Below are 23,197 nucleotides of genomic sequence, written 5' to 3'. Positions count from 1 at the left end.
AAGCGAGAAATATAAATCTTTTGTAACAGTCGAAATGTCCCTTTTGATCAGATGTGTGTACTTGCTGAAAAAAAAAAAACTACATTATATTATTATTGCATCTAAGTTACTAGTACTAAGCAGGAAATGCACAGTTATAAAAGATAAACATCATTTCAGTACTCTTAGTCCCTCTCTCTGCACACGCTTGTTTTTTGAAACCTGTGCCTCTCGACCGAACATTGTGCAGCTAAACATCTACTCAAAGTACAATTACAAAAAGTAAATTCCAGCAGTGAGCTGAAAATACTGGAACCACGAGGTTGCTGTGGTCCCACCAGTCTGTTTGCGTGCATGCGTGTTTGCGTCACGTGCTTAGAACCAACACGCGTTTTCAACTCCACGTGCACGAACCGGCCAATCACCGATGACATCCGTGAATCTGAAAGTCACGCTGTTCACCGGCTGATCTTGCACTTCACCTTAAAGTTGGCTATCATTTTATACAATATTCTTTCGTTAGTTAATCGATAAATACGTTAATATGTAGCTTTCGTTTTCGGAAAGACAGCCACAGCATTCCTCAGGAAGAAGCAATCAGTGAAGACAGTGGTGTGAGGTCATCATGTTGGGACACATAGCGAGAAGCCTCGGCCGCCTCCAGCTGCTCCAGTCCTCACTCCCCTCCATCAGACCCGTCTCGGTACAGGAGTCATCTCTTTCATTTGTTTTACATTGTTGTTCATTCATACTCATTCTGTAGTCATGTTAATATGCAGGTCCTGTGTGAAGCTGCCATGAAGGTATGGCTACATCTGTGTCAGGCGTATAAAATCCTTTTCAACTAATTCTAGATAAGAGCAGTCTTACCAGGCTCATGCATTCCTCTCCAGTGTCATTTTAGTATTGAATTTTAATATAAAATTACTGTCATTGCTAGGGAATAAGCCTATAATCAAAAATTGTGTGGCTGTGTTTTGAAATTAATTCTTAAATATATTTAATAATATTTAAAATGTGTAACTTTTAAAATGTTTATTTTTTTATTCCTATTATTATTATTATTATTATTATTATTTATTTATTTTATTTTTTTGAATTAATTTCATTTTTATTTCAGTTTTAGTTAAACATTTTTACCAGTGCAATATTGTTTGAAGTAAATTTATGTTTTACTTAATGAAAACAATTGTGAATAGTTTTAGTTAACAATAACATTTTAACACTTTTTATTTCCTTTTTAATAATTTTAATATGTAAACTTATTTCAATTAGTTGTCAAGGCAACATTTCAATTTTCCTCTAATATTTGTATTTCATTTTATTTCAGCTTAATTTAAATTAACAATAACTGTTGTTACCCTTATTTGGTAACTCTTTAGAATAAGGTTCCTTTAGTTAATGTTAGTTAACTACTTTAGTTAACATAAACTAAGGAAGAACAATCCTTCAACAGCATTTATTAATCTTAGTTAATGTTAATATAAACATTTACTAATGCATTATTCAAATCAAAGGTTGAGCTTGGTAACATTAGTTAATGCACTGTGAATAAGCATGAAATAACCGTATTTTCATTAACTAACATTAACAAAAATAAATACAGTAATACATGTATTGTTCATTGTTTGTTCATGTTAATTAATACACTAACTAACATTAACTAATGGAACCTTAATCTAAAGTGTTACCCTTAAGTTTTAAGTAATAACACCGTTCTAAACTAAAAGAATAGGATATTAATGAAAACTATTTTTTTATGTCACTCTTTATGCAGACGATGGCACTGTGGCCGTTCTCTTCGCAGCCACGGGACTTCAGCCAGCCCAACTCCACATGGAGTCCAGAGATGTGCAAGGTTTACGACCACTATAACGCACTGTGTGACACTGACACCGAAAATAAAGAGAGAAAAAGGGCGCCTTGGAGGAAGTTGCCCAGCTACAATCGTTCCATTAAATATGCTACTGGTAAGCGATAAATGTGTATCCGCATAGTTTCTTCTAGTCTTCATTATCAGTTTAATGACGTGATAATGACATTTATAATAAAAGCAAAAGTCACATTGTTTCTGTCCTGTAGGCGGCATACACCTCAGCAAAATGATCAAGGCCCAAGCTCGACTTTTCACAAGAAATATTAAAGAGCAGGGCGCAACGTTTGAGTATGTGGTGTTTGTCAATAAGGAGGAGAAGAGATGCGTTTGTGTGTTTCAGGCAGGACATTTACTAGAAGGTGCACCTGGGTAAGGAGTAGCTCTATTTTACATTTATTGCCTGAAAGTATACCCGAAATTAAATTACACATTTACATTTGTGAAGAATGGGAGAACAGGAAATGATGTTACACCTGTTTCCTTTTTGGCAGGTATGTACATGGTGGAGCTATAGCCACCATGATTGACACAGTGACTGGCACTCTTGCCGGTTTCCTCTCAGGACCTATTATGACTGCCAATCTCAACATCAACTACCGCAAGTGAGATACAGTCTTTCAAAGGCGGTTTACATAATTTGTTTTACCAATTGAGACTTGCTTTGGTTATCTGTGATCTCACCTGTTGAACTCTATTCTCCTGTACAGTCCAATGCCTCTGGGTAGTGTGGTTTTAATTCACAGTGCTCTGGATCAGATAGAGAGGAAGAAACAATTCATCACTTGCAAAGTGACCAGCACTGATGAGTCCAAACTCTACACTGAAGCCACAGGTAGAGAACGTAAACACACAAACCTATGAATATTATGTATGTTTGTAAGAAAACAAACAGATTCATTAATGCAACAAGCGTGAAAATATGCATATGCAATGTCCGTCATCTCTTTAAACCACATGATGCAAATGTCCTCGTAGCATGCTGGTATACCAATTAGATATTTATCACGTGTTTTTTTTATTTTATTGTATTATTGTTTTTGTCCTGTGTAATCTTACCTTCCAATTTTGACAAAACTTTGAAACGAATAACCTAACCAATAGAAAATGTAAACATTATTGAATAAAAGTATACAGTCAATGAAAAATATGAACAAATAATAACATTACAAGTAATATAATGTAGCAAAGATAAAACTGAAATAATTGGTGCCTTTAGTTTCTCCTGTAGGTACAAATTCAAGAGAGTAATCAAATGTAAAACAACACTTCACAATCTTCACTTTATATGTGAAATGGTAATAAATGATTGTTAAAGCTACAAAAGTTATTCAGTCAAGAGCAGTGAATGATTCTCACTTTCTCTTTTGCTGTTTTATTAATATTAATGACATATTCCACAGCAGGTATTGAACAGTATATTAGGCTGCTGTGACCTGGTCCACAGATACAATAAAATGATACACATCCAATTTTATCCCAGCTGTATACATTCACTTAAGATATAACCAGCTGTGTTTGTGAGCATACTTGCCAAGACAGGATTTTTGAGTTGATTTGTTTATTCAGAAGCGATAAGAAGAGAATGCATTGAGAATTTGTTGAGGATCTATCAGACAGCGTGTGAGTGTCTTTTTGCACTTGAAGTGGTATAAATTTGCTTGAGTGTTTAAACTAGTAAAAGTTAAAAACACTGGCCAATCTGGCCCTTGACAATTTTGTCAACTGTCCCTCGCATCTTTGACACTGGCCCAGGTCCATCAGGCAGTCCTTTAGTCAAACCCTGCATACTTATGTACTAGGGATGCGCCGGTACTAGTATCGGTACCAAACGGTACCCGGGCAAATTAAATTTGGAAATGATCATCCTTATCCCCTTGAAGTGGGACTTTGGAGTGGGTAGGGCATGTGCGTGCCATTAAGTAGTCGTTAGGAATGCACTTTGGAAAAGGAGCAATATCATTTCCTCATTATCTTCAGCTGTGATGTTGACAGCAGATTCACAGATGAACATCGACATAAAAACAATATACATTTAATGGTTTAAAAAGTTTTATATATATTCGTTTTTATATATTATATAGCATATTTTTTAAACATTTAAATATAAAATGTATGTTTATTTGCAACGGTTATGCTAACAACAATACATTACAAACATTTATAACAGTAAAACAGCGACATCTGCTGACGGACACATGCTGCGCTGTCACAGGAACATCCCAGCTGAAGATAATGAGGAAATTATGTCGCTCCTTTTGCAAAGTGCATTTTAACGACTACTTAATGGCAACACATGCCCTATTCACTCCAAAGTCCCCACTCCAAGGAGATAGGGATGATCACTTCCATTTGGAATTTGCCCAGGAACCGTTCGGTACCGATACTAGTACCGGCACACCCCTAATATATACTATATTTTACTCTTCATATATCTCACTTTCTCCTTTTCCTCCTCTTTCTTGCATTGCAGCTCTGTTTGTTTCAATAAGTGTGGACCATTTATTTGGATCACAAAACTGAATCGATCACGAAACTTCCTGGAGCCCGACACGGTGTGTCATGGTGTGTGTGCATGTGTGTGCACACGCGAGTGAGATTATGGAGTGTGTGTGCAATGAACATTAGATCAAGTTAATGTTTTTCCTCAGCTCTCTGAATGAGCTGTTTTTTTTAGAGTGATGCACTACATATGACTGCCTTATATTGTGTTTTTGTCAAATTAAATCATATTAACCCTGTATATTTATTGATACATTTTTGTTGCAAACACATTTATTTTCTTGAAAAGTATTATAAAAGGAAAATCTCTGTAATATATTTTTAGCAGTACTATTTTACATATTGTGTTTAAGAGAATTTCATTTAAATACATTTTGTTATAAATGGAAAGGTGTGCCTTGAAATTGTTTTATTTCTAGTGAATAACAAAACATTTATAACGATCTTCATTCATGCCATTAAAGACAGTAAAGAGCCAGTAATCAAAAATGTGTGCTTCTGTTCTGAAATTTCTTTTTGTTTCTCTGAAAAATTACAAAATTTACACAACCCGTTGTGATAACACTACTATTGAATGAATGCAACTATCTGTTGATATTATCCTCTGTTTAAATCATCTTTATTCCTTGTTTTTTCATCGTATTGTTTTTTTTTTTTTAATTATTAATAATATTGTTTTATGAATAAGGTCAATCCAATCACAGCTGCCCAAGGAATGTCATAGAAAGAGATCTATGGGACCAGGCAGGCTTTGTCCCAGGCTCAATGACTTTGATTTGATCCATTGAAACATTACTGGAACATTACTGGGCAAGAAGTTCATGCTGGCTATGATGGTTCACACACATATTAGCATCAATGGTTCTATGAATAACCTTTACCATCCATGGAACCTTTCCAGTCCAAACATTATTATAAGTATAAAAAAATATATATTTTAAGAACAGTTAACAGAAAGATTATTTGGGGAACCCAAAATTGCTCTTCTATTGCAATACAATGAACCTTTTGGAACCTTTATTTTAAAAAGGTGCACAGAGTTAAGCTTATACAGAATTGAGAACTCTTCCCTACAGTTAACATCAGTGATTTACTAAATTTGAATTATTATTTTGGTAGCACTTTATTTTACAGTCTTGTTCCTCATGTACATACTATGTACTTATTATAGTAATTACAATAACTATGTAATAACTAGGTACTACCCCTGAACCTACCCCTAATCCTAACCCTACCCCATCTAGTTACCTTGTATTACCAGAACTTACCATAAATACACTGTAAGTACACTATAAGTACATGTTTGTACACGTACTGTAAAATAAAGTGCAACCATTATTATTATTAAGGATATCCTCTAGTCTAGATCCTTATACCTTTTTACTAACCACAAGTAAAGCAGGAATAAAACTAAGCTGCTTTAGATTTCATCATCTGTTCTGCGTGATATACTGTACCTGTATTCCTGCATTAAACCACGCAAAATGATCAAATAATTCAAGGTGTTGCTATAACTAACTTTCCTTGTTTGCTGCTGTTTTACTCTGCTTCCTGTTAATTGTGTCTGCGATCAGTTTTGCACCCGCTCCTCCTGCAAGGGTTGCACCTCCTGTGATTAAAGCAGCAGGTAGAGCCAATCCAGTTCCCGCTGCCAGTGCTACACCTCCAATCACTCCTCCCACTCCTGCTCCCACCAACGCTCCCATTTTAGCAGTCTTTACAAGTCTCTTTTGTTCATCCTTCCTTATACAGGTCTCCTCTTCTTGCCTTAATCTCCTGTCCTCCTTTCTCTGACTCTCTTCCTCTTCCCAGATTTTCCTTTGAGCTTCCCGGTACATCAGATTTGTGTAATGCTCTCCTCCGTTGTCCTTCACCAGTGTGTCTATCTTCCATAACAGCTCTCTAACCTGTGCTTGATCTTCAATCGTGTTATCAAAAACCTGATAACCAGCTTTACACTGTTTGGTTAGCTCATTCATCTGCTTGTTTGTTGTCAGAAACTCCTCTATAGATGTTTTCAACTGATCCCCTCTAGTGAAAAGAATGATGGTGTAATGTAAAGCATCTTCTCCAAAGTTCTCCTGAATCCATTTCACTGTGTATTGCTCCTCAGCTGTGAATCTCACATCCAATCGGATGACCAGTAGAAACGCATGAGGACCAGGAAGAGACATTTCTACACATCTCACTACTTCGACCTTCAAGTCTCGTTCACTCATTGACGTGTCACACACCCCTGGAGTGTCAATCACTGAGATGATTCGACCTTCTACCCGCCGCTGATACTGTTGGCATTTTCCAGTCACAGATTCAGAACAAAATTCTTCTTTAAAAGCTTTTTGTCCCAGGATGGTGTTTCCTGTTGCGCTCTTTCCAGCTCCAGTTTTCCCCACCATAACAATTCTGAGATCTGACAATGATTGAAGAAGATAACTTGTGTAAACAAATGCAATGTGCATTATAATTAATTGATTTGCCCACTATTTTTTTATTCAGTGCTTGCAGAGTTATGCATTGTTATTGTTTTCTGTCAATAACTTAAGCAACAGATATTGAAATCTAAATAGATTTCTGAAGTTAATTTATTGCAATTACTTTATTTGCCTCTGTAATTTCAACATGTCACATAGTCTATGATTGTCAACAATAATATTTTTATGAATAGATGTGCCTTACACAAAGTAGTGAATTCTTTAGTTCTGGGTCAAGATATATTATATTATTAAGATTTATAGACATTAGTCTAGATTCTCACCTGCTTGGGTGTTTCCCAGGTCGCATTTTCCTATACTGCTTATTTTCCAGCTTTCTGTTTGTTTTTGGATCTCATTTACTTCTTCCATTTGTTCATATGAGAATTTCACTGATCTCACTAATGATCCACTATCACCCACTTTAACATTCTCACATTCCTGAAAAACCCATTCTTCATCTTCGTGAGTTTTCTTTGTTTTTCTCAAATGAGAAATAAGAGTTTCCTTTTCTTGTTCGATGAAAGTATGTGTTATGCGTTCCTGTATTACACTTTTAAACGTCTTCCACACAGTTTTACTTCTTTTGTCTCTCTGTGTGTGTTTTCTTGTGTCCTCCTTTTTTTCTTCCAGTTTTTGCATTACCTTTTTAATCTTTGTTGGGGACTTTAAGTGAATGTCAGTGTTGTAATGCTGGTCACAATTCTGTTTGACGATGTCGTCAATCTTCTGTAGAAGCTTTGAGATGTGAGTTGCGTTGATTTCATTTATACTGTCGATTGCGTGATATTTATCCCTGCAGTGTCTGACTAGCTCCTGAAATTTTGTACTAAGCATAAACACCATCCATTCTTTGTTGGACATTTGTTCTCTTCCAATTAACAGAAGAAGGGTGAACTTAAAAGCCTGTGGTCCAAAGTTCTCCTCAATTTGTTCCACAAGGATCCTCTCGCCCTCTTTCATGTTCTCCAGATTGATCATCAGCAGGAACACGTGAGGTCCAGGGTGACAGAGAGAAACACTCTTTATCATTTCATGATGCAGCTCTTCATCGGTCAGTTCAGTGGTGAAGAATCCCGGAGTGTCAATGACTGAGATGATTCTGTCCTCTACTCTTCCTCTCTGTATCTCGCTCACTCTGGTTCTGGTCTCTTTAAAAGCCTTTCTGCCCAGTATTAAATTTCCTGTTGCACTCTTTCCAACACCAGAAACACCCAACAGCACAATTCTCAGCTCAGGCGAGTGAAATGTTCTCTCTGATTCTGCGTGAAGATAAAAAACAGTCACATAGTTCTGGCCTTTCCTACAGCAAGAGCTACAGCATTTCTCACACACAAGTAATACATTGTAAGGGGGGGTTGGTACAGGCTGATAAACATATCATATTTCCAAATACAAACAAACCCAAAGTTCACATTGCATAAATACAAAATGAGCTTTCAAAAGTGAAAACCATTTTGTATAGAAATGCCGGGATACATGAACTATATCACGCTGTAAATTCATGTAAATTATTTATCCTTATTTATCGATCTATGATGAGTTTATCTTAATTAAATACAAAATTTCAGCACCTTTTTAAATCATACTGCAAATAGTTGCATGTAAACAACATTTTAAGTTGTACTTGCAAACTCATTTTAAAAAGATACAAACGTATTCAAGTACCTAATAGTAAAAAGTGCTCAAACATAAAAGTGCTCAAACATACTGTACAATAGGCACTGTTTTGCTGTATGTAGAAAATGTAGCTCACCTGGATATCTTGGTGGTGTTTTATAAAACCAGCAATCTGCAGTCTCCATGCTGAACTTCTAAACCCACAACAAACATTCCCTGAAAAAGCAATATGAATACTGTAGCTGTAAGGTGTTTTATTCAAAGCCAGCTGTTCACTCTCCAGTGTTGTTGTTTAATGTGTGTTGTGAAATCTCTCCAGAATTCATTGTGTGGATGTTTGCATGTGAGCTTGACTTATTTAACCAGAATCCGGTTCATTGCTCTTAACCACAAAGTTGTTTTTTTTTCTTCTTTAACAGCTTTGTAAGCAGAGTGTCACTGTTGGCTTAACAAGTATTATTTGCAGTATTTTAGATCACCTGTATGATATATCTGTATTATCTACTTTTATTTTATACATTTGTACATAATTTATATAGCTGCATGAAACAGAGTTGATAGTTACAGTATGCAACAGCTGTAAAACCAAAATGTAAACAATGAAACCAAGATAAATCTTGTTGCACTTCCACTGTTAATGTGATAACACATGAAAACATCATAATTGATAAAAGCTTGACTTGCATTTTTAAGCAAGATATATTTAACTGGTTGAACTTTCTTGTTTTGTGCTTCTGGTTCGATCTGGTATGTGCACCTCTTGTGGTTCAGTGCCCACAAGTTACTAAGAAACCGTTTGTGATCCTCACACCAAAACACAAAACAAATGTGTGCTTCATATGGGAATCCTATATAGTGCTTCAGATTTTTGGCCATTTTTTATTTGTTATAAACATCTGGTACTGAAATTATCCAAATTTAAGATGTATTTATTGTGTGCAGAAAAACGTGTATAATTTCCTTTTCAAGAGAGACAGGATGTGGCACTTGTGTTTTTACATTTTGCTCAAAAAAATAAAAAATAAAATTCCTTATAAGCAAGAAAACTTTATTTTAAATCCTTTAATGCCAACTATCAGTCTCTCCAGTAATATACCATTAAGGAAATACTGAATTTCTTTTTCTTTTTGTAATTGTTGAATAGGAGTTACAATACAAGTTAACCTTTTTTCACAATACTTTTCACTAAATCTTTCATTTGAGCCATTTATTGCACGTTTTGAGGTAAGTGATCCTGATTTGGAATGTACTAAGGGGTGTACAAATCATTATAACTTTTAGGACATGCCCCTCTTGCTTTCAGAAATTACTATATTTGTTCTTATCTTCCTAAAAAACATTTAAACTGCACAGTGTTGTGATGAGAGGCTGATCTGATTTAAAATCTACCCACCACCCCCCACTCCCATACCTGTGCAATACCTAGACTTGTGGTCTTCGTACTTAATGTAATGTAAGCAGGGACAAGATGATGTGAGAATCCTAATGCAAGCACAGATTTATTAAAAAAACACAGACCTGAAACAAGAATACAATCCGCAGACAGGAGGCAGGAGTTCAGAAATTGTCTCCTTGACCATAACAAGACAGTGTATTCAGAGATGGCCTCCATGGCCATGAAAGGATAAGCAAAGGGTTCAGGGATGGCTTCCTTAGCCATTACAGGGCAGACTGAAAGTTCAGGGACGGCCTCTTTGACCATGACAGGACAGACAGAGGGTCCAATGATGACATCCATGGCTGTGACAGGACAGGCAGAGTTTTCAAGGACATCCTCTGTGGCTGTAACAGGGCAGATTGAGGGTTTAGGCACTACCTCCATGGCTTTGAAAGGACAACTATCTGTGGGGCTTGAAAGTGCAGAGTCTACAGGACTGCATTCCTCCTCCATGATTCCCACAGTATAAATGCAGAACTTCTCAGCTACAGTACATGGTAATATAATGCTCCAGTGTCCAGTCAGGATGCCACAGAGACATGAACTGAGCAGCTCAGATAGCCCTTGTCCATTTGTGTCAGGTGTGCCAGCTCCAAAAAATCCATGGCATCCTCTATAAAATTAGCTAATAAAGGGAATTAAATATATTACAAACCTGATTCCAAAACAGTTGGGACACTGTAGAAATTGTGAATAAAAACAGAGTGCAATGATGTGAAAGTTTCAAATTTCAATATTTTATTCAGAATACAACATAGATTACATATCAAATGTTTAAACTGAAAAAATGCATAATTTTAAGGGAAAAATAAGTTGTTTTTCTATTTTTATGGCATCAACACATCTCTAAAAAGAGTGGGACAAGACCATGTTCACCACTGTGTGGCATCCCCTCTTCTTTTTATAACAGTCTGCAAACGTCTGTTGATGCAGTATGTGGTCTGGCATTGTCATGTTGGAAAATGCAAGGTCTTCCCTGAAAGAGACAACGTCTGGATGGGAGCATACTGTATGTTGTTCTAGAACTTGGATATACCTTTCAGCATTGATGGTGCTGTAAGGGAAACAGGTCAATTTAGCTCAAAGGGAATCATTTAAGATTTTAAAGGGAATTTGAACAGAATCACTGTTTCACGGCTGGTCACGGAGACGCCCTGCGATTCAGTGAACTAGCCGTTTAACATCAAATCTGCGCTGGATACTAATATCCAAACTATAGTGAAACACTATCAATTAGCACAGTAACAAGATCGGCAGTTTAAGACATTAACTTGTAAGCACAAAACACAAGATACTTCTCTTTTCAATATGAATAAGGCTTTATTAGATAAATCTAAGACATATAAACTAATCTAACACATAAACGCACGCACACACACATTCACACAAGTTGCAGGAAGGTCGAAAGTTAAGGAAAGATGAGTTTAAGAGAATGGAAATATGGAATCCCAAGTTTACAGCAATACGTTAAATTGCATAGACATGAACAACCATCAATCACGTAATTAGCCCTTGCATTGAGTTCCTCAATGTGACTAAAATTATATTAGATACACCAGCACAACAAATATCTGGGGATACGTTGCCTTAGTTTCCTGTGAAAGAGACTCCCGTTGGAAGGGGTATCCCGGTGTCGCTGATTGGCTGGAAGTTCAGTAGTGAAGTGACGTCTTGGGAAGCCCATGGTTGTTGGGCGTTGGCTGAAAGTGCAGAGTCGTGTGCGCTGGTCGAAGTTGAACAGGCATCCGAGGTCAGGCGTCGGAGACTCGACGTTACAAAACTTAACTCAGAACACGAAACTCTCAAACGGAAAAGAAAAGAAATAAAGTTTGACGAGACTAGGTTGTGTTCCTTCTCATTGTGGCATAGTAGCAGCAGGCAGGCACGCTGGAACCGCGCTCAAAGAACAATGATGACTAACCGCATGGCTAGATGCTACAAGCTAAAGCTAGGTAGCAAAGCTACAAGCTAAAAGCTAAGAGCAGGCATGACTAATAGCATGACTGATAGCACGAGCAAGGCTGGAACTAAAAGCAGACTAAAAGCCCGCATGACTGATAGCACAAGCAATGCTAGACTAAAAGCAGAATTTCATGGGGTCCAACCTATTTAAACTTCCTTGTTGGCCACCCCTCAAATGTTGCCTTGACCAATCAGATATGGTCTTGAGTCTGGGGTATCATAAATCATTTGTTTATCTTACCAAGCATGTTCTTGCCTCACAGGGTCTAATTTTGGACATGATTCCTATAACATGATTATGATATATTTTACAAATAAATGATTGTCAGGACAATATCAAGCAAGGAAATTCGATTATGTCAATACTAGACATGACTATGTATCCTATAGTTATCAAAAGACATACACAATAAGTGATTATACATGATAGTCAAATGTGTGGTTTACACATAAATGAATATGGAGTTAAGCAATGGAACGATTCATTTACAAGTCTTTTTGAGTTCATTCTGGTCCATGTATAATGTATAAAAAGCAGTTTCTTTGCCATTCTCTGGCAAAGGGACTTTTCTGTGAAGACAAAGGTTTAAAGCCCTTCCCCCTTAGGAATTTCAGTCTGGTTTCACTGGCTGGGGGGAAGTCAATGCAAGTATTTAACTTGATCTCCTGGGTTTACATGTGATGTCCAGCGTTGCATTCCAATCACGAACAATAAATTTGACAATCTCTGCTTCGAATTAAAATTGTCACTAATTGTTATATTGGTGTTAATGTTGAAAGCTGTTGTGTGAACAAGTTGGTTGGTTGGTTATCTTGCTTGGTTCTTGTGGCACTAGAACTGATTTATGACTTCCTGAGGAGTTCGGCTCTCGTTTCAATGCACACAGCTCTGATAGACTCTTTAATTTGTCTGATTCGACTCATTTCTGCTACAGTGCCTTTCCAGATGTGTAAGCTGCCCATGCCACACACACTCATGCAACCCAACACCATCAGTGATGCAGGCTTCTGAACTGAGCACTGATAACAACTTGAGTTGTCCTTGTCCTCTTTTGTCCAGATGACATGGTGTCCCAGTTTTACAAAAAGAACTTCAAATTTTGATTCGTCTGACCACAGAACAGTTTTCCACTTCGTCACAGTCCATTTTAAATGAGCCTTGGCCCAGAGAAAACGCCTGCGCTTCTGGATCATGTTTAGATATGGCTTTTTTTAACCTATAGAGTTTTAGCCGGCAACGGCAAATGTCACGGTGGATTGTGTTCACCGACAATGTTTTCTGGAAGTATTCCTGAGCCCATGTTGTGATTTCCATTACAGTACCATTCCTGTATGTGATTCAGTGCCGTCTAAAGGTCCGAAGATCACGGGCATCCAGTATGGTTTTCCAGCCTTGACCCTTACGCACAGAGATTGTCTAGATTCTCTGAATCTTTGGATGATATTATGCACTGTAGATGATTGCAATATTTCTCTCTCAGAAACTCTTTTTGATATTGCTCCACTGTTTTTCGCTGCAGCATTGGGGGAATTGGTGATCCTCTGCCCATCTTGACTTCTGAGAGACACTGCCACTCTGAGAGGTTCTTTTAATACCCAATTATGTTGCCAACTTACCTAATAAGTTGCAAATCAGTCCTCCAGCTGTTCCTTATATGTACATTTAACTTTTCTGGCCTCTTATTGTTACCTGTCCCAACTTTTTGGAATGTGTAGTTCTCGTGAAATCCAAAATGAGCCAATATTTGCCATGACATTTCAAAATGTCTCACTTTCAACATTTTAGATGTTAAATAAAATATAAGTTTATGAGATTTGTAAATTATTCCATTCCTTTTCTACTCACAATTTGTACATTGTCCCAAATTTTTTGGAATCGGTTTGTATTTGTAGGGAATGTGGGCAGAATCACTGCTTAACAGCTGATCAACTGAATCGGCCAGCAATTCACTGAACGGGCCGTATATCATCAACTCTGCAATGGATATTAAAGGGGTCATATGATGCTTTTTAAAATATCATTATTTGTGTATTTGGTGTAACAGAATATGTTGTCATGCTTTAATGTTCACAAAACACATTATTTTTTAAAAATACTATACATTATTGTAGGTCCTCTATGCCCCGCCTTTTTCAAATGTGTCATCCCTTCTTCTGACAAGTGCAGACTGCTCTGATTGGCCAACTGACCCAGTGCATTGTTATTGGCCAAACATTGCAAGCACACATAAAAAATGTAACACCCCTTTCCATAATTGCGAGCTACATCTCTTAAACTAAATGTAAAGGCAGATAATAATGTCTTTAGTTTTACCTTCAGTTCAAGCCCTAAAGGGGAACAGAGTCAAGTGATAGTCACAGTGATGAAACTCGTATGTGATTGTAGTACACAAGCCACTGATGGTTAAGACAGCTAACTCCGCTGTCTGACCGTCTCTCTTTTTCTCTCATGCACAAGAGTGCATGCGAACACACACGCAAAATTCCACATTTGAACATTCAAATACTTTAATAACAAAGCATACTTACAATAGCTGATTCAGAAGTGTCAGATTGTTGTAGAAAAATCAGAATTACCTCCTCTCCTAGCTCACAAAACGGTTGTCCAAGAAAGAATCTTAAAGATTCTTAAATGCATCTACTTTTGGAAGGCCAAATAAAGTGCTTTTGCTTTTGCCTAGACACATACAGCATCTCCCTGACATTCCTGCTTCAACACTAACTACGGGTGCTGAAACCACACCTTCTTTCTTTGTGGAACATTTGGGCAGCATTATGTACATATTTCCACATAGTGACATAGACATGTGTGAGTGTGTTTGAATGAGTTGTGTTAAAATTGTAAGCACACTTTTCAATATAATTAAGACTTTAGTGGACAGATCTAAGACATATAAACAAACGAGTCATGTTGGCTGGTTGAAGTTTTGGTGGCAGGCACAGATGAGATCTGACTTTTGGAGACATGGCAAAATTTGTTTGTCTTGAGTTAGACATGATTTCTATAACAAGAATTTGACAAGAAACACATTTTACAAACAATTGATTGATAGAAGAATTTGAGTTTTAGTAAAAGTGGCTCCGCCTCTTATGAACTTTTTGATGTCCCATCCCGACAGCGAGTCAAAAGTACAAAGTTTTTTGATAATTATTTAAATTCACCCTCCAGGGAATCCTTCTGCACTGGTTTGATTCCAATTGGGTGAAAAACCTAGGACTAGTTTTTAAAAGTATCAAAAAATCCAAAATACACAATTTAACTGGGTTGACGATTGAATCCAAGCCAACGATTCCAATGATATAAGATATTAAAGATACATTAAAGTGATTATTAAGTTTTTAATATGAATATTTTTTCTTACAAATCGTATCGATTTGCTACAGGAGACCTTTGTTCACCCTTTGTTCACAGTCATGTTAGACACTTTTTTAATAGATGTGACACCTGCTGAGTGAATCAAGATGGCGACGCTTGCTTCAGCTTCTTGTACGGCGGTGGTGAACTCTCCCTGTTTCCTTATGATACTGATGTAAAACCTCCGGAGCTGGCAGCAACTGCTGCAAAACCTCAAGAGGTGTCAGTGGTATCCATTTATCAACTCTTTGCCTGTCCTGTCACGACTATGGAGACCGTCTGTGAATACTCTGCCTGTCCTGTCATGGCTATGGAAGCTGTCTGCGAATTCTTTGCCTGACCTGTCGCAGGTAGATAGACCATCTGTGGATTCTTTGCCTGTTCTGTCCTGTCATGGCCATGGAGGCCTTCTGTGAACTCTTTGCCTGTCCTGTCTCAGCTATGGAGGCCATCTTTGAACTCTCTGTCTGTCCTGTAAGGCTATCTTTAAACTGTCTGCAGTCCTGTCAAGGCTTTGGAGGCCATTTATGAACATTTATCTCACTCTGAACTGGCCAAGAAGGCCAACTCTGAACTTTCGCTGCGTTCTGAAACAACCTTGGTGGCTGATTGTGAACAGTCTGTCTTGTCTTGTCTTGTCTCAACTAAGGTGTCTGATTTCGAACTGTCTATCTTGCCCTTTTCTATTAAGTAACATAAACCTGGGCTGTCTGTCCTAATGCTTCTGTAGAGTCTGAATTTGAATTATCTGTTGGTCCCGATTTAATCAAGTCTGATGTTGAACCATCCATCTGTCCAGTTTCTACTAACGCACCAGTGTGTGACATGTCAGTCTGTCCAGTTCTAATCAATGCTCTTGACTTTGATCTATTTTTTGCCCAATTTTGAATAATAAGGCTGCATTTTCTGTCAGTCCAGTTTCAGTCACTGAACTAATTGCCTGTCCAGTTTCACTCAATGAGTTTAGTTATGAACTGTCAACTCAACCAGTTTTGGCCAAGGATTCCAATGTTAACTGTCTGCCCGTTCTGGCCTTCTGCTCGTTTGTGATGGTCTTCTGCTCCACCTGTTCTATCTGCTCCGCCATGGTGCTCTGCTGTCTGGCTCTGGTGCTCTTCTGCTCTGCCGTGGTGGTCTGTTGCTCCGTTTGCTTTGTCGTGGTGGTCCTCAGTTCCACCCATACTGCCAGATCTGTCCTGGATTCCTGCTTTGCTGGTCCAGCATAGGTACCCTGCACTGCCCCAGCTTCTGGTGTTTTTTACACTTCCACATGGACCTGGCCCTCCCTTTATCTGTCAGTCATGTGCATGTAAAAATGCATTCACTTTATTTCAGCTTTGTATGAAGCTTTGTACATTTGGTTAAACTGCACTGTTAATGAGGGTGAGCTTTACCATTCAATTATTTGCATGCATTTTACACACTGTCACATGTTTGTTTCTGTTTTGCTTATTTGGTTCTTCCTGTTCCTGTCCTTGTTATGTTAATTTGGTTCCACCTGTGTGTCATCAATTAGTTCATTTATTCCTAGGTGTGTCCCATTGTGTCATGTTTAAATAGTGTTCTCAGTTTTTTTTTTTCACTCATTCTGCTGCGCATAAGAAGAATGAGCAATCTGCATATCACTGGCTCAGGTGAGCCCTGACCCAATTGTGTTCACGAGGGCATTCATGCCACTCGCCCTCACCAGCTCTATCGAGGGGGAAACCCTGAAGATGCTGTTCCTGATTGGGATAATTTACTATCCCAATAGTAAGCTCCCAGACACTACCAACTTGGGCTCCTGTTCCTGAGTGCGGCACATGATGAGCTCCCAGTCCCCAGTTCATCCCAGGAAGGGCTCCTAATCCTGAGTTAAACCCGCGGTGGGCTCCCGTTATCAAATTAAGCCAACGGTAGGCTCTCGATCCCCAGTTCTGCCCAGGAGGGGGCTTCTGATCTCCAGTTAAGCCCAGGAAGGACTCTTGTTCCCCCGTTAAACCCACTGTCCACTGTCCAGTGTCTGCTCCAGCCCCAGAGTGCCCATAAAGATACCAAAACACCAACACCAGTGATTGACTGTCAAAGCAAAGCACGGTTTGAAATGATAGTTATGATTGGTTTTGCAACTGAGTCAGAGCTGTCGACTGCCTGTTATTGCTTAAAGAGCAGGGCTCTACCCCAGTAGCCCTTACGAAAGGAAAATATATTTACCAATATATTTCTTAAAATATATTGTAATGTATTATTTTCCCTTTTTATTTTCTTATATTTTATATATCTGAATACATTTAATAATATATTGATGATACATATGTTATATAATATATTGTAAAATATACAAATGATTGCAGCTTTCAATATATTGCAATATATTGGAAAAAAAAAAAATATATATATATATATTAGGGGTGTAACGGTTCACAAAATTCACGGTTCGGTTCGATACGATACACTGATGTCACGGTTCGGTTCGGTTCGGTTCGGTTCGATACGTTTTAGATACAGCAAAATGTAAAAACATCTCAACTTTTCAGAATGCCGCAAGCGCACCGCGGGTCATGTGACAAGAACCAACCAATCAGCTTCATCCTTTCCCGTAACAACGTTGAGAGCTCAGCCAAGATGAAGGAACAGCTGATCATAGTTGTATATGGATTGCAATTTTTGAAATAAATTTAGTAGCAGAGCTACTGCAAGCGATTTTTAGAGCTGCAAATCCATTTATCCTTCGCTGAAATTTCCGCGTCTCATGGAGAGAGCACGTCATTGTTGCTTAGCAAAGACAGACGCCTCATGAGCGCTTCTGCCCGAGCGCTTTGGAAAGGAGGAGAAAGACGCGCTTAGCGTTTTCCATGCGTTTTTAGGCACGATATGTGAACGGCCCCTAAGGCGCTCGCTCACTCAGCACGCGCTGAAGGCTCGTTGCAAAATGTCGAATGCATTTAACAGACCAGAAATATAAGATCCTAAAATAACCAACAGGTCTGGTGTTTGGGTTGGATTCCCTGTAAGCTATAGTGTCTAATGCTGCAGGGATAGTTTGCTGCGTGCATGTTTCTCCTTTTCTTTCGTCTTTTCCCAGATAGTACTGACGCATATATCCCAGATATGGTGTGTTTTTTTTGTTTTTTTTTTGTATTCCCGCTGGTGTACCCTGTCATGTTGCAGATGCGACATACCGTTGTTTTTTTATCCACCACTCTCTTGCCATCACCATTATAGCTTAAAGGGAATCTAAAGTGCACCCAAACACCAGACCTGTTGGTTATTGGAGGATCTTCTCATTTCTAGTCTGTTAAACGCATTGGCTATTTTGCAACGAGCCTTCAGCGCGTACTGAGTGAGCGAGCGCCTGCTGAGTAGCCTAACATAAACATATAAGATGGTGTTTTTTTCTTCTTCGGGAGTGTCAGGGGCGTTGCCTGTTACGTTGTTTGGGTTATTGGGCTACCTTGTTGAACGCATATCATTATATTTCTTTCTCTCTCTTTTTTTTTTTTTTCAAATATAATTAATTACTCCAACGAACCGTTCGGTATACATAATGCGTACCGCGTACCGAACCGAAAGCGTCGTACCGAACGGTTCAATACGAATACGCGTATCGTTACACCCCTAATATATATATATATATATATATATATATATATATATATAAGAATATATGCCTAATATATTACATGATATTTTCCAATATACTGCAATGTATTTTTGTTTCATAACGGAGTGTTGAGTGAAAAGTGTTCGTCAAATGCTAGCTCATCCAGTTTCTCCATCAGCACCTTTGGCTGTTTGTACTTTTGATTACAGTTTGGTCTGCTGTGGCACGGGGGGCGTGGTTTAGCGAAGTTTGCAGCGGGAGAGAGGATCAGGAGACGAGCGGTAAGTGAGTGGTTTGGGGCAGAAATTATTATCACCTGTTTCTTGTTCTAGTAATTGGCGTGGAGCGGGTATAAAACGCCAGGAGAGACGGAAGCAAGTGAGAGAGAGCGGGACTGCTGACGGGAGTCGAAACCGGAAACCGGAAGCCGGAAAGCGAAAGCACCGAGTGAACGCAGCAAAATAGAAGTCACCATATGGTGTTTGAAAACGTTTGTTTAATTTCAGTTAATAAATATACGTCAGCAGTCCAGCCGACCCCTTGTCCTCTTCCTTACCCATATGAACTCACAACACTGGTGCCGAAACCCAGGAAGGAAGACGGACCGACGCTGCCGCCATGCAAAGCCCGTCCTCCACGCCGCTTGCGGACATCATTTCTTCCCTCGCGGTCCTCCACCACGAGCAACACCAGGCGCTGCTGGATCTGAGGACCGACCAGGAGCAACGGTTCCAGGCCATCGTCCAGGCCCAGCAGGAGGACCGCGAGAGGTTCCGGGGCTGGTTCGATCGGGAGGTTCGCGCTGAGGCCCAGGGGGGCCCAGGATGATCCGGAGGCCTTCCTGGAACTTTTTGAAAAGGCGGCTGAGGCCTGTGGGTGGCCCCGTGAGCAGTGGCCGGTGCGCCTTATTCCCCTGCTCTCCGGCGAGGCCCAGGTGGCCACACAACAACTGCCAGTGGCGAACCTCCTGGTCTTCGACGACCTGAAGAGGGCCATCCTCCAGCGGGTCGGCCGATCGCCCGAACAACACCGGCAACGCTTCCGCTCCCTGGACTTGGGCGAGGCCGGCCGACCCTTCGCGTTGGCCCAACAGCTCCGGGACTCCTGCCGCAAGTGGCTACTGGCCGAGGGAAGCGACGTGGAGCGTGTCATCGATCTGGTGGTGCTGGAGCAGTTCATCACTCGGCTCCCCAAGAAGACGGCCGAGTGGGGGACGAATTGGCCCGCGTTTACAGTCTTATTGGGGTCGTTATGTGCGGATGCCTCTTGGGGAAATATGGCACGGAAGGGGACCGCGCGGGTGCAGGTGGGGGAAACTGAGCCAGGACCGCTGAGGCCGGCTTCAGGGGAACCGAGTGGAATCGGGAGACTAATTCTCTCGGACAACGATGACTTTCCCCTGGAGCAGTCTCAGGATGAGACGCTAAAACATGCGTTCCAGCAGGTCCGGACCATCGATGGCCAGCCTCTCCGACCAGCCCTTCCGCTCTCCTATCCCTATTTTGCCATTTTAAAAAACCGGTTGTATCGAGTGACCCAAGACGCTCAGACAAAAGTAAATACAACCCAGTTGTTAGTTCCAAAGAGCCGCAGGGAAATGCTTTTCCATGCGGCTCATTCTAATCCTATGGCGGGCATTTGGGACAGGCAGCCACACTAAATCGCCTCATGACCCGATTCTTCTGGCCGGGCATTCATGACAACGTGCGCAGGTGGTGCGCGTCTTGTCCGGAATGTCAGTTGGTGAACCCACCGGCCGCCCCAAAAGTGCCGTTGCACCCTCTCCCATTAATGCAGGCCCCCTTCGAAAGAATTGGTATGGACCTCATCGGGCCATTAGAGCGATCGGCACGAGGACATCGCTTTGCATTAGTCATAGTTGATTATGCAACACGATATCCTGAAGCAGTGGCCCTCCGCAACATTTCCGCTAAAAGTGTTGCGGATGCCCTGTTTCGTCTTATCTCCCGGGTGGGGGTTCCGAAAGAAATCCTTACTGATCAAGGCACGGCGTTTATGTCACGTACGCTACGCGAACTATACGGATTGTTGGGCATTAAGTCGATTCGAACAAGCGTCTATCACCCACAAACGGACGGCCTGGTCGAACGATTTAATCGCAGTCTTAAATCCATGATCCGTAAGTTCGTTCAGGAAGACGCCAAAAATTGGGATAGGTGGCTAGAGCCCTTGTTATTCGCTGTGCGAGAGGTCCCACAAGCCTCCACGGGGTTTTCCCCCTTCGAGCTTCTCTATGGACGCCAGCCCCGGGGGGTGCTGGACGTTCTGAGAGAAACTTGGGAGGAGGGACCATCTCAGGGCAAAAACGAAATTCAATACATACTGGACTTGAGAACAAAACTCCACACATTGGGGCGGCTATCAAGGGAGAATTTGTTACAAGCCCAGGACCGCCAGAGTCGGCTGTATAACAGGGGAACTAGCTTACGCAAATTTGCACCGGGAGAGAAAGTACTTGTATTACTCCCAACGTCGAGCTCTAAATTATTGGCTAAGTGGCAGGGGCCGTTTGAGGTCGCACGCCAAGTCGGGGATCTCGATTATGAGGTAATACGGTCCGATAGGAACGGGGCGCATCAGGTTTACCATCTCAATCTCCTTAAAAAATGGAATGAGGCGGAATCAGTGATGTTGGCAACGGTGATTGGGGGGGAGGATGATCTCGGGCCAGAGGCGAATCTCAAACCACAATCCCTCGCCCTGGCTCCAGGTGGAGATCACCTCTCGCCGTGCCAACTCACTGATTTAACGAAGTTACAGGCAGATTTTGCCGATGTCTTTTCGCCCCTACCGGGCCGTACTAACCTAATTCAGCACCATATCGAGACCGAGCCGGGCGTGGTAGTTCGCAGCCGGCCGTATCGCTTACCTGAGCACAAGAAAAAAGTAGTTCAGGCTGAATTAGGCGCTATGCTTGACATGGGGGTAATAGAAGAATCCAACAGTAACTGGGCGAGCCCGGTAGTTTTAGTTCCGAAAACGGACGGCTCAGTCCGGTTCTGTGTGGATTATCGCAAGGTGAATGCTGTGTCGAAGTTCGACGCGTATCCAATGCCGCGGGTTGACGAGTTGCTTGATCGGTTAGGCACGGCTCGCTTTTATTCAACATTGGAATTAACGAAGGGTTATTGGCAGATCCCCTTGTCTCCATTATCCCGAGAAAAAACAGCTTTCACAACGCCGTTTGGTTTACACCAATTTGTTACCCTTCCCTTTGGCTTGTTCGGGGCACCTGCAACCTTTCAGCGCCTCATGGATAGAATCTTGCGGCCCCATGTGGCATATGCGAGTGGAAGTAAGGTATCTGGGCTTCCACTTGGGTCATGGACAGGTGCGTCCCCAAATTGATAAGACAGCCGCTATTGCGACCTGCCCACGTCCCAAGACCAAAAAGGAGGTGAGGCAGTTCTTGGGGCTGGCGGGATATTATAGGCGGTTTATTCCTAATTATTCGGACCTCACCAGCCCCTTGACTGACCTCACTAAAAAGGAGGTGCCAGATACGGTCCAGTGGACGGAGCCGTGTCAGCAGGTTTTTACCCAGGTCAAGGCTGCTCTATGTGGCGGGCCGTTATTACACCCTCCTGACTTTTCTCTCCCTTTTCTGTTGCAGACAGACGCGTCGGACAGGGGGCTGGGGGCGGTCCTGTCCCAGGAGATAGAGGGGGAGGAACGGCCGGTGCTGTACATTAGACGCAAGCTCTCAAAGAGAGAGGCTAAGTACAGCACCATTGAAAAAGAATGCCTTGCCATCAGGTGGGCCATCCTCACCCTCCGCTATTATCTCCTGGGACGGGAGTTCACCCTCTGTTCGGACCACGCTCCGCTGCAGTGGCTCCACCGCATGAAGGATACCAACGCGCGGATCACTCGTTGGTATCTAGCTCTTCAGCCTTTTAAATTCAAGGTGATCCACAGGCCGGGTGTTCAGATGGCGGTGGCTGACTTCCTCTCCAAGAATGGGGGGGGGGGGGGCTGCAGGCCGGACGGCTCCCCGGCCTGAGTCGGCGGTGGGGGTATGTGGCGGGGGGGCGTGGTTTAGTGAAGTTTGCAGCGGGAGAGAGGATCAGGAGACGAGCGGTAAGTGAGTGGTTTGGGGCAGAAATTATTATCACCTGTTTCTTGTTCTAGTAATTGGCGTGGAGCGGGTATAAAACGCCAGGAGAGACGGTAGCAAGTGAGAGAGAGCGGGACTGCTGACGGGAGTCGAAACCGGAAACCGGAAGCCGGAAAGCGAAAGCACAGAGTGAACGCAGCAAAATAGAAGTCACCATATGGTGTTTCAAAACGTTTGTTTAATTTCAGTTAATAAATATACGTCAGCAGTCCAGCCGACCCCTTGTCCTCTTCCTTACCCATACGAACTCACAACATCTGCCCATTCAGTTTTAGG

General features: G+C 41.1%; 2 protein-coding genes across 2 annotated transcripts; one reads left to right on the top strand and one right to left on the bottom strand.

Annotated features, from left to right (window-relative positions):
• Positions 1-397: 397 nt before the first annotated feature.
• Positions 398-4,885, top strand: LOC113069342 (acyl-coenzyme A thioesterase THEM4). The gene is made up of 6 exons (XM_026242348.1): positions 398-682; positions 1,757-1,949; positions 2,062-2,224; positions 2,347-2,457; positions 2,563-2,687; positions 4,326-4,885. Exons 1-6 carry the CDS (start codon positions 605-607, stop codon positions 4,373-4,375), a joined length of 720 nt encoding a protein of 239 aa, XP_026098133.1. The 5' UTR covers positions 398-604; the 3' UTR covers positions 4,376-4,885.
• Positions 4,886-5,655: 770 nt separating this feature from the next.
• On the bottom strand, positions 5,656-8,790 carry LOC113069341 (uncharacterized). Its single transcript, XM_026242347.1, has 3 exons — positions 8,582-8,790; positions 7,110-8,087; positions 5,656-6,764 (listed from the first exon to the last, which is right to left on the bottom strand). The coding sequence occupies exons 1-3, from the start codon at positions 8,628-8,630 to the stop codon at positions 5,869-5,871; spliced, it is 1,923 nt and encodes a 640-aa protein (XP_026098132.1). The 5' UTR covers positions 8,631-8,790; the 3' UTR covers positions 5,656-5,868.
• Between the last annotated feature and the right edge of the window lie 14,407 nt (positions 8,791-23,197).

The sequence above is a fragment of the Carassius auratus genome, unplaced genomic scaffold, assembly GCF_003368295.1.
Source record: "Carassius auratus strain Wakin unplaced genomic scaffold, ASM336829v1 scaf_tig00001521, whole genome shotgun sequence".
Lineage (NCBI taxonomy): Eukaryota > Metazoa > Chordata > Actinopteri > Cypriniformes > Cyprinidae > Carassius > Carassius auratus.
This window is presented reverse-complemented; position numbering and strand designations above follow the sequence as displayed.

Bases quoted from the DNA above. Each gene is read 5' to 3' on its own strand.
- LOC113069342 (XM_026242348.1), top strand. From the start codon at position 605: ATGTTGGGACACATAGCGAGAAGCCTCGGCCGCCTCCAGCTGCTCCAG. The intron at 1,950-2,061 runs GTAAGCGATAAA...TCTGTCCTGTAG, and splicing joins TTCCATTAAATATGCTACTG to GCGGCATACACCTCAGCAAA. The intron at 2,458-2,562 runs GTGAGATACAGT...TCTCCTGTACAG, and splicing joins CTCAACATCAACTACCGCAA to TCCAATGCCTCTGGGTAGTG.
- LOC113069341 (XM_026242347.1), bottom strand. From the start codon at position 8,630: ATGGAGACTGCAGATTGCTGGTTTTATAAAACACCACCAAGATATCCA. The intron at 8,088-8,581 runs GTGAGCTACATT...ATCTTCACGCAG, and splicing joins AACACCACCAAGATATCCAG to AATCAGAGAGAACATTTCAC. The intron at 6,765-7,109 runs GTGAGAATCTAG...AATCATTGTCAG, and splicing joins CCTGGGAAACACCCAAGCAG to ATCTCAGAATTGTTATGGTG.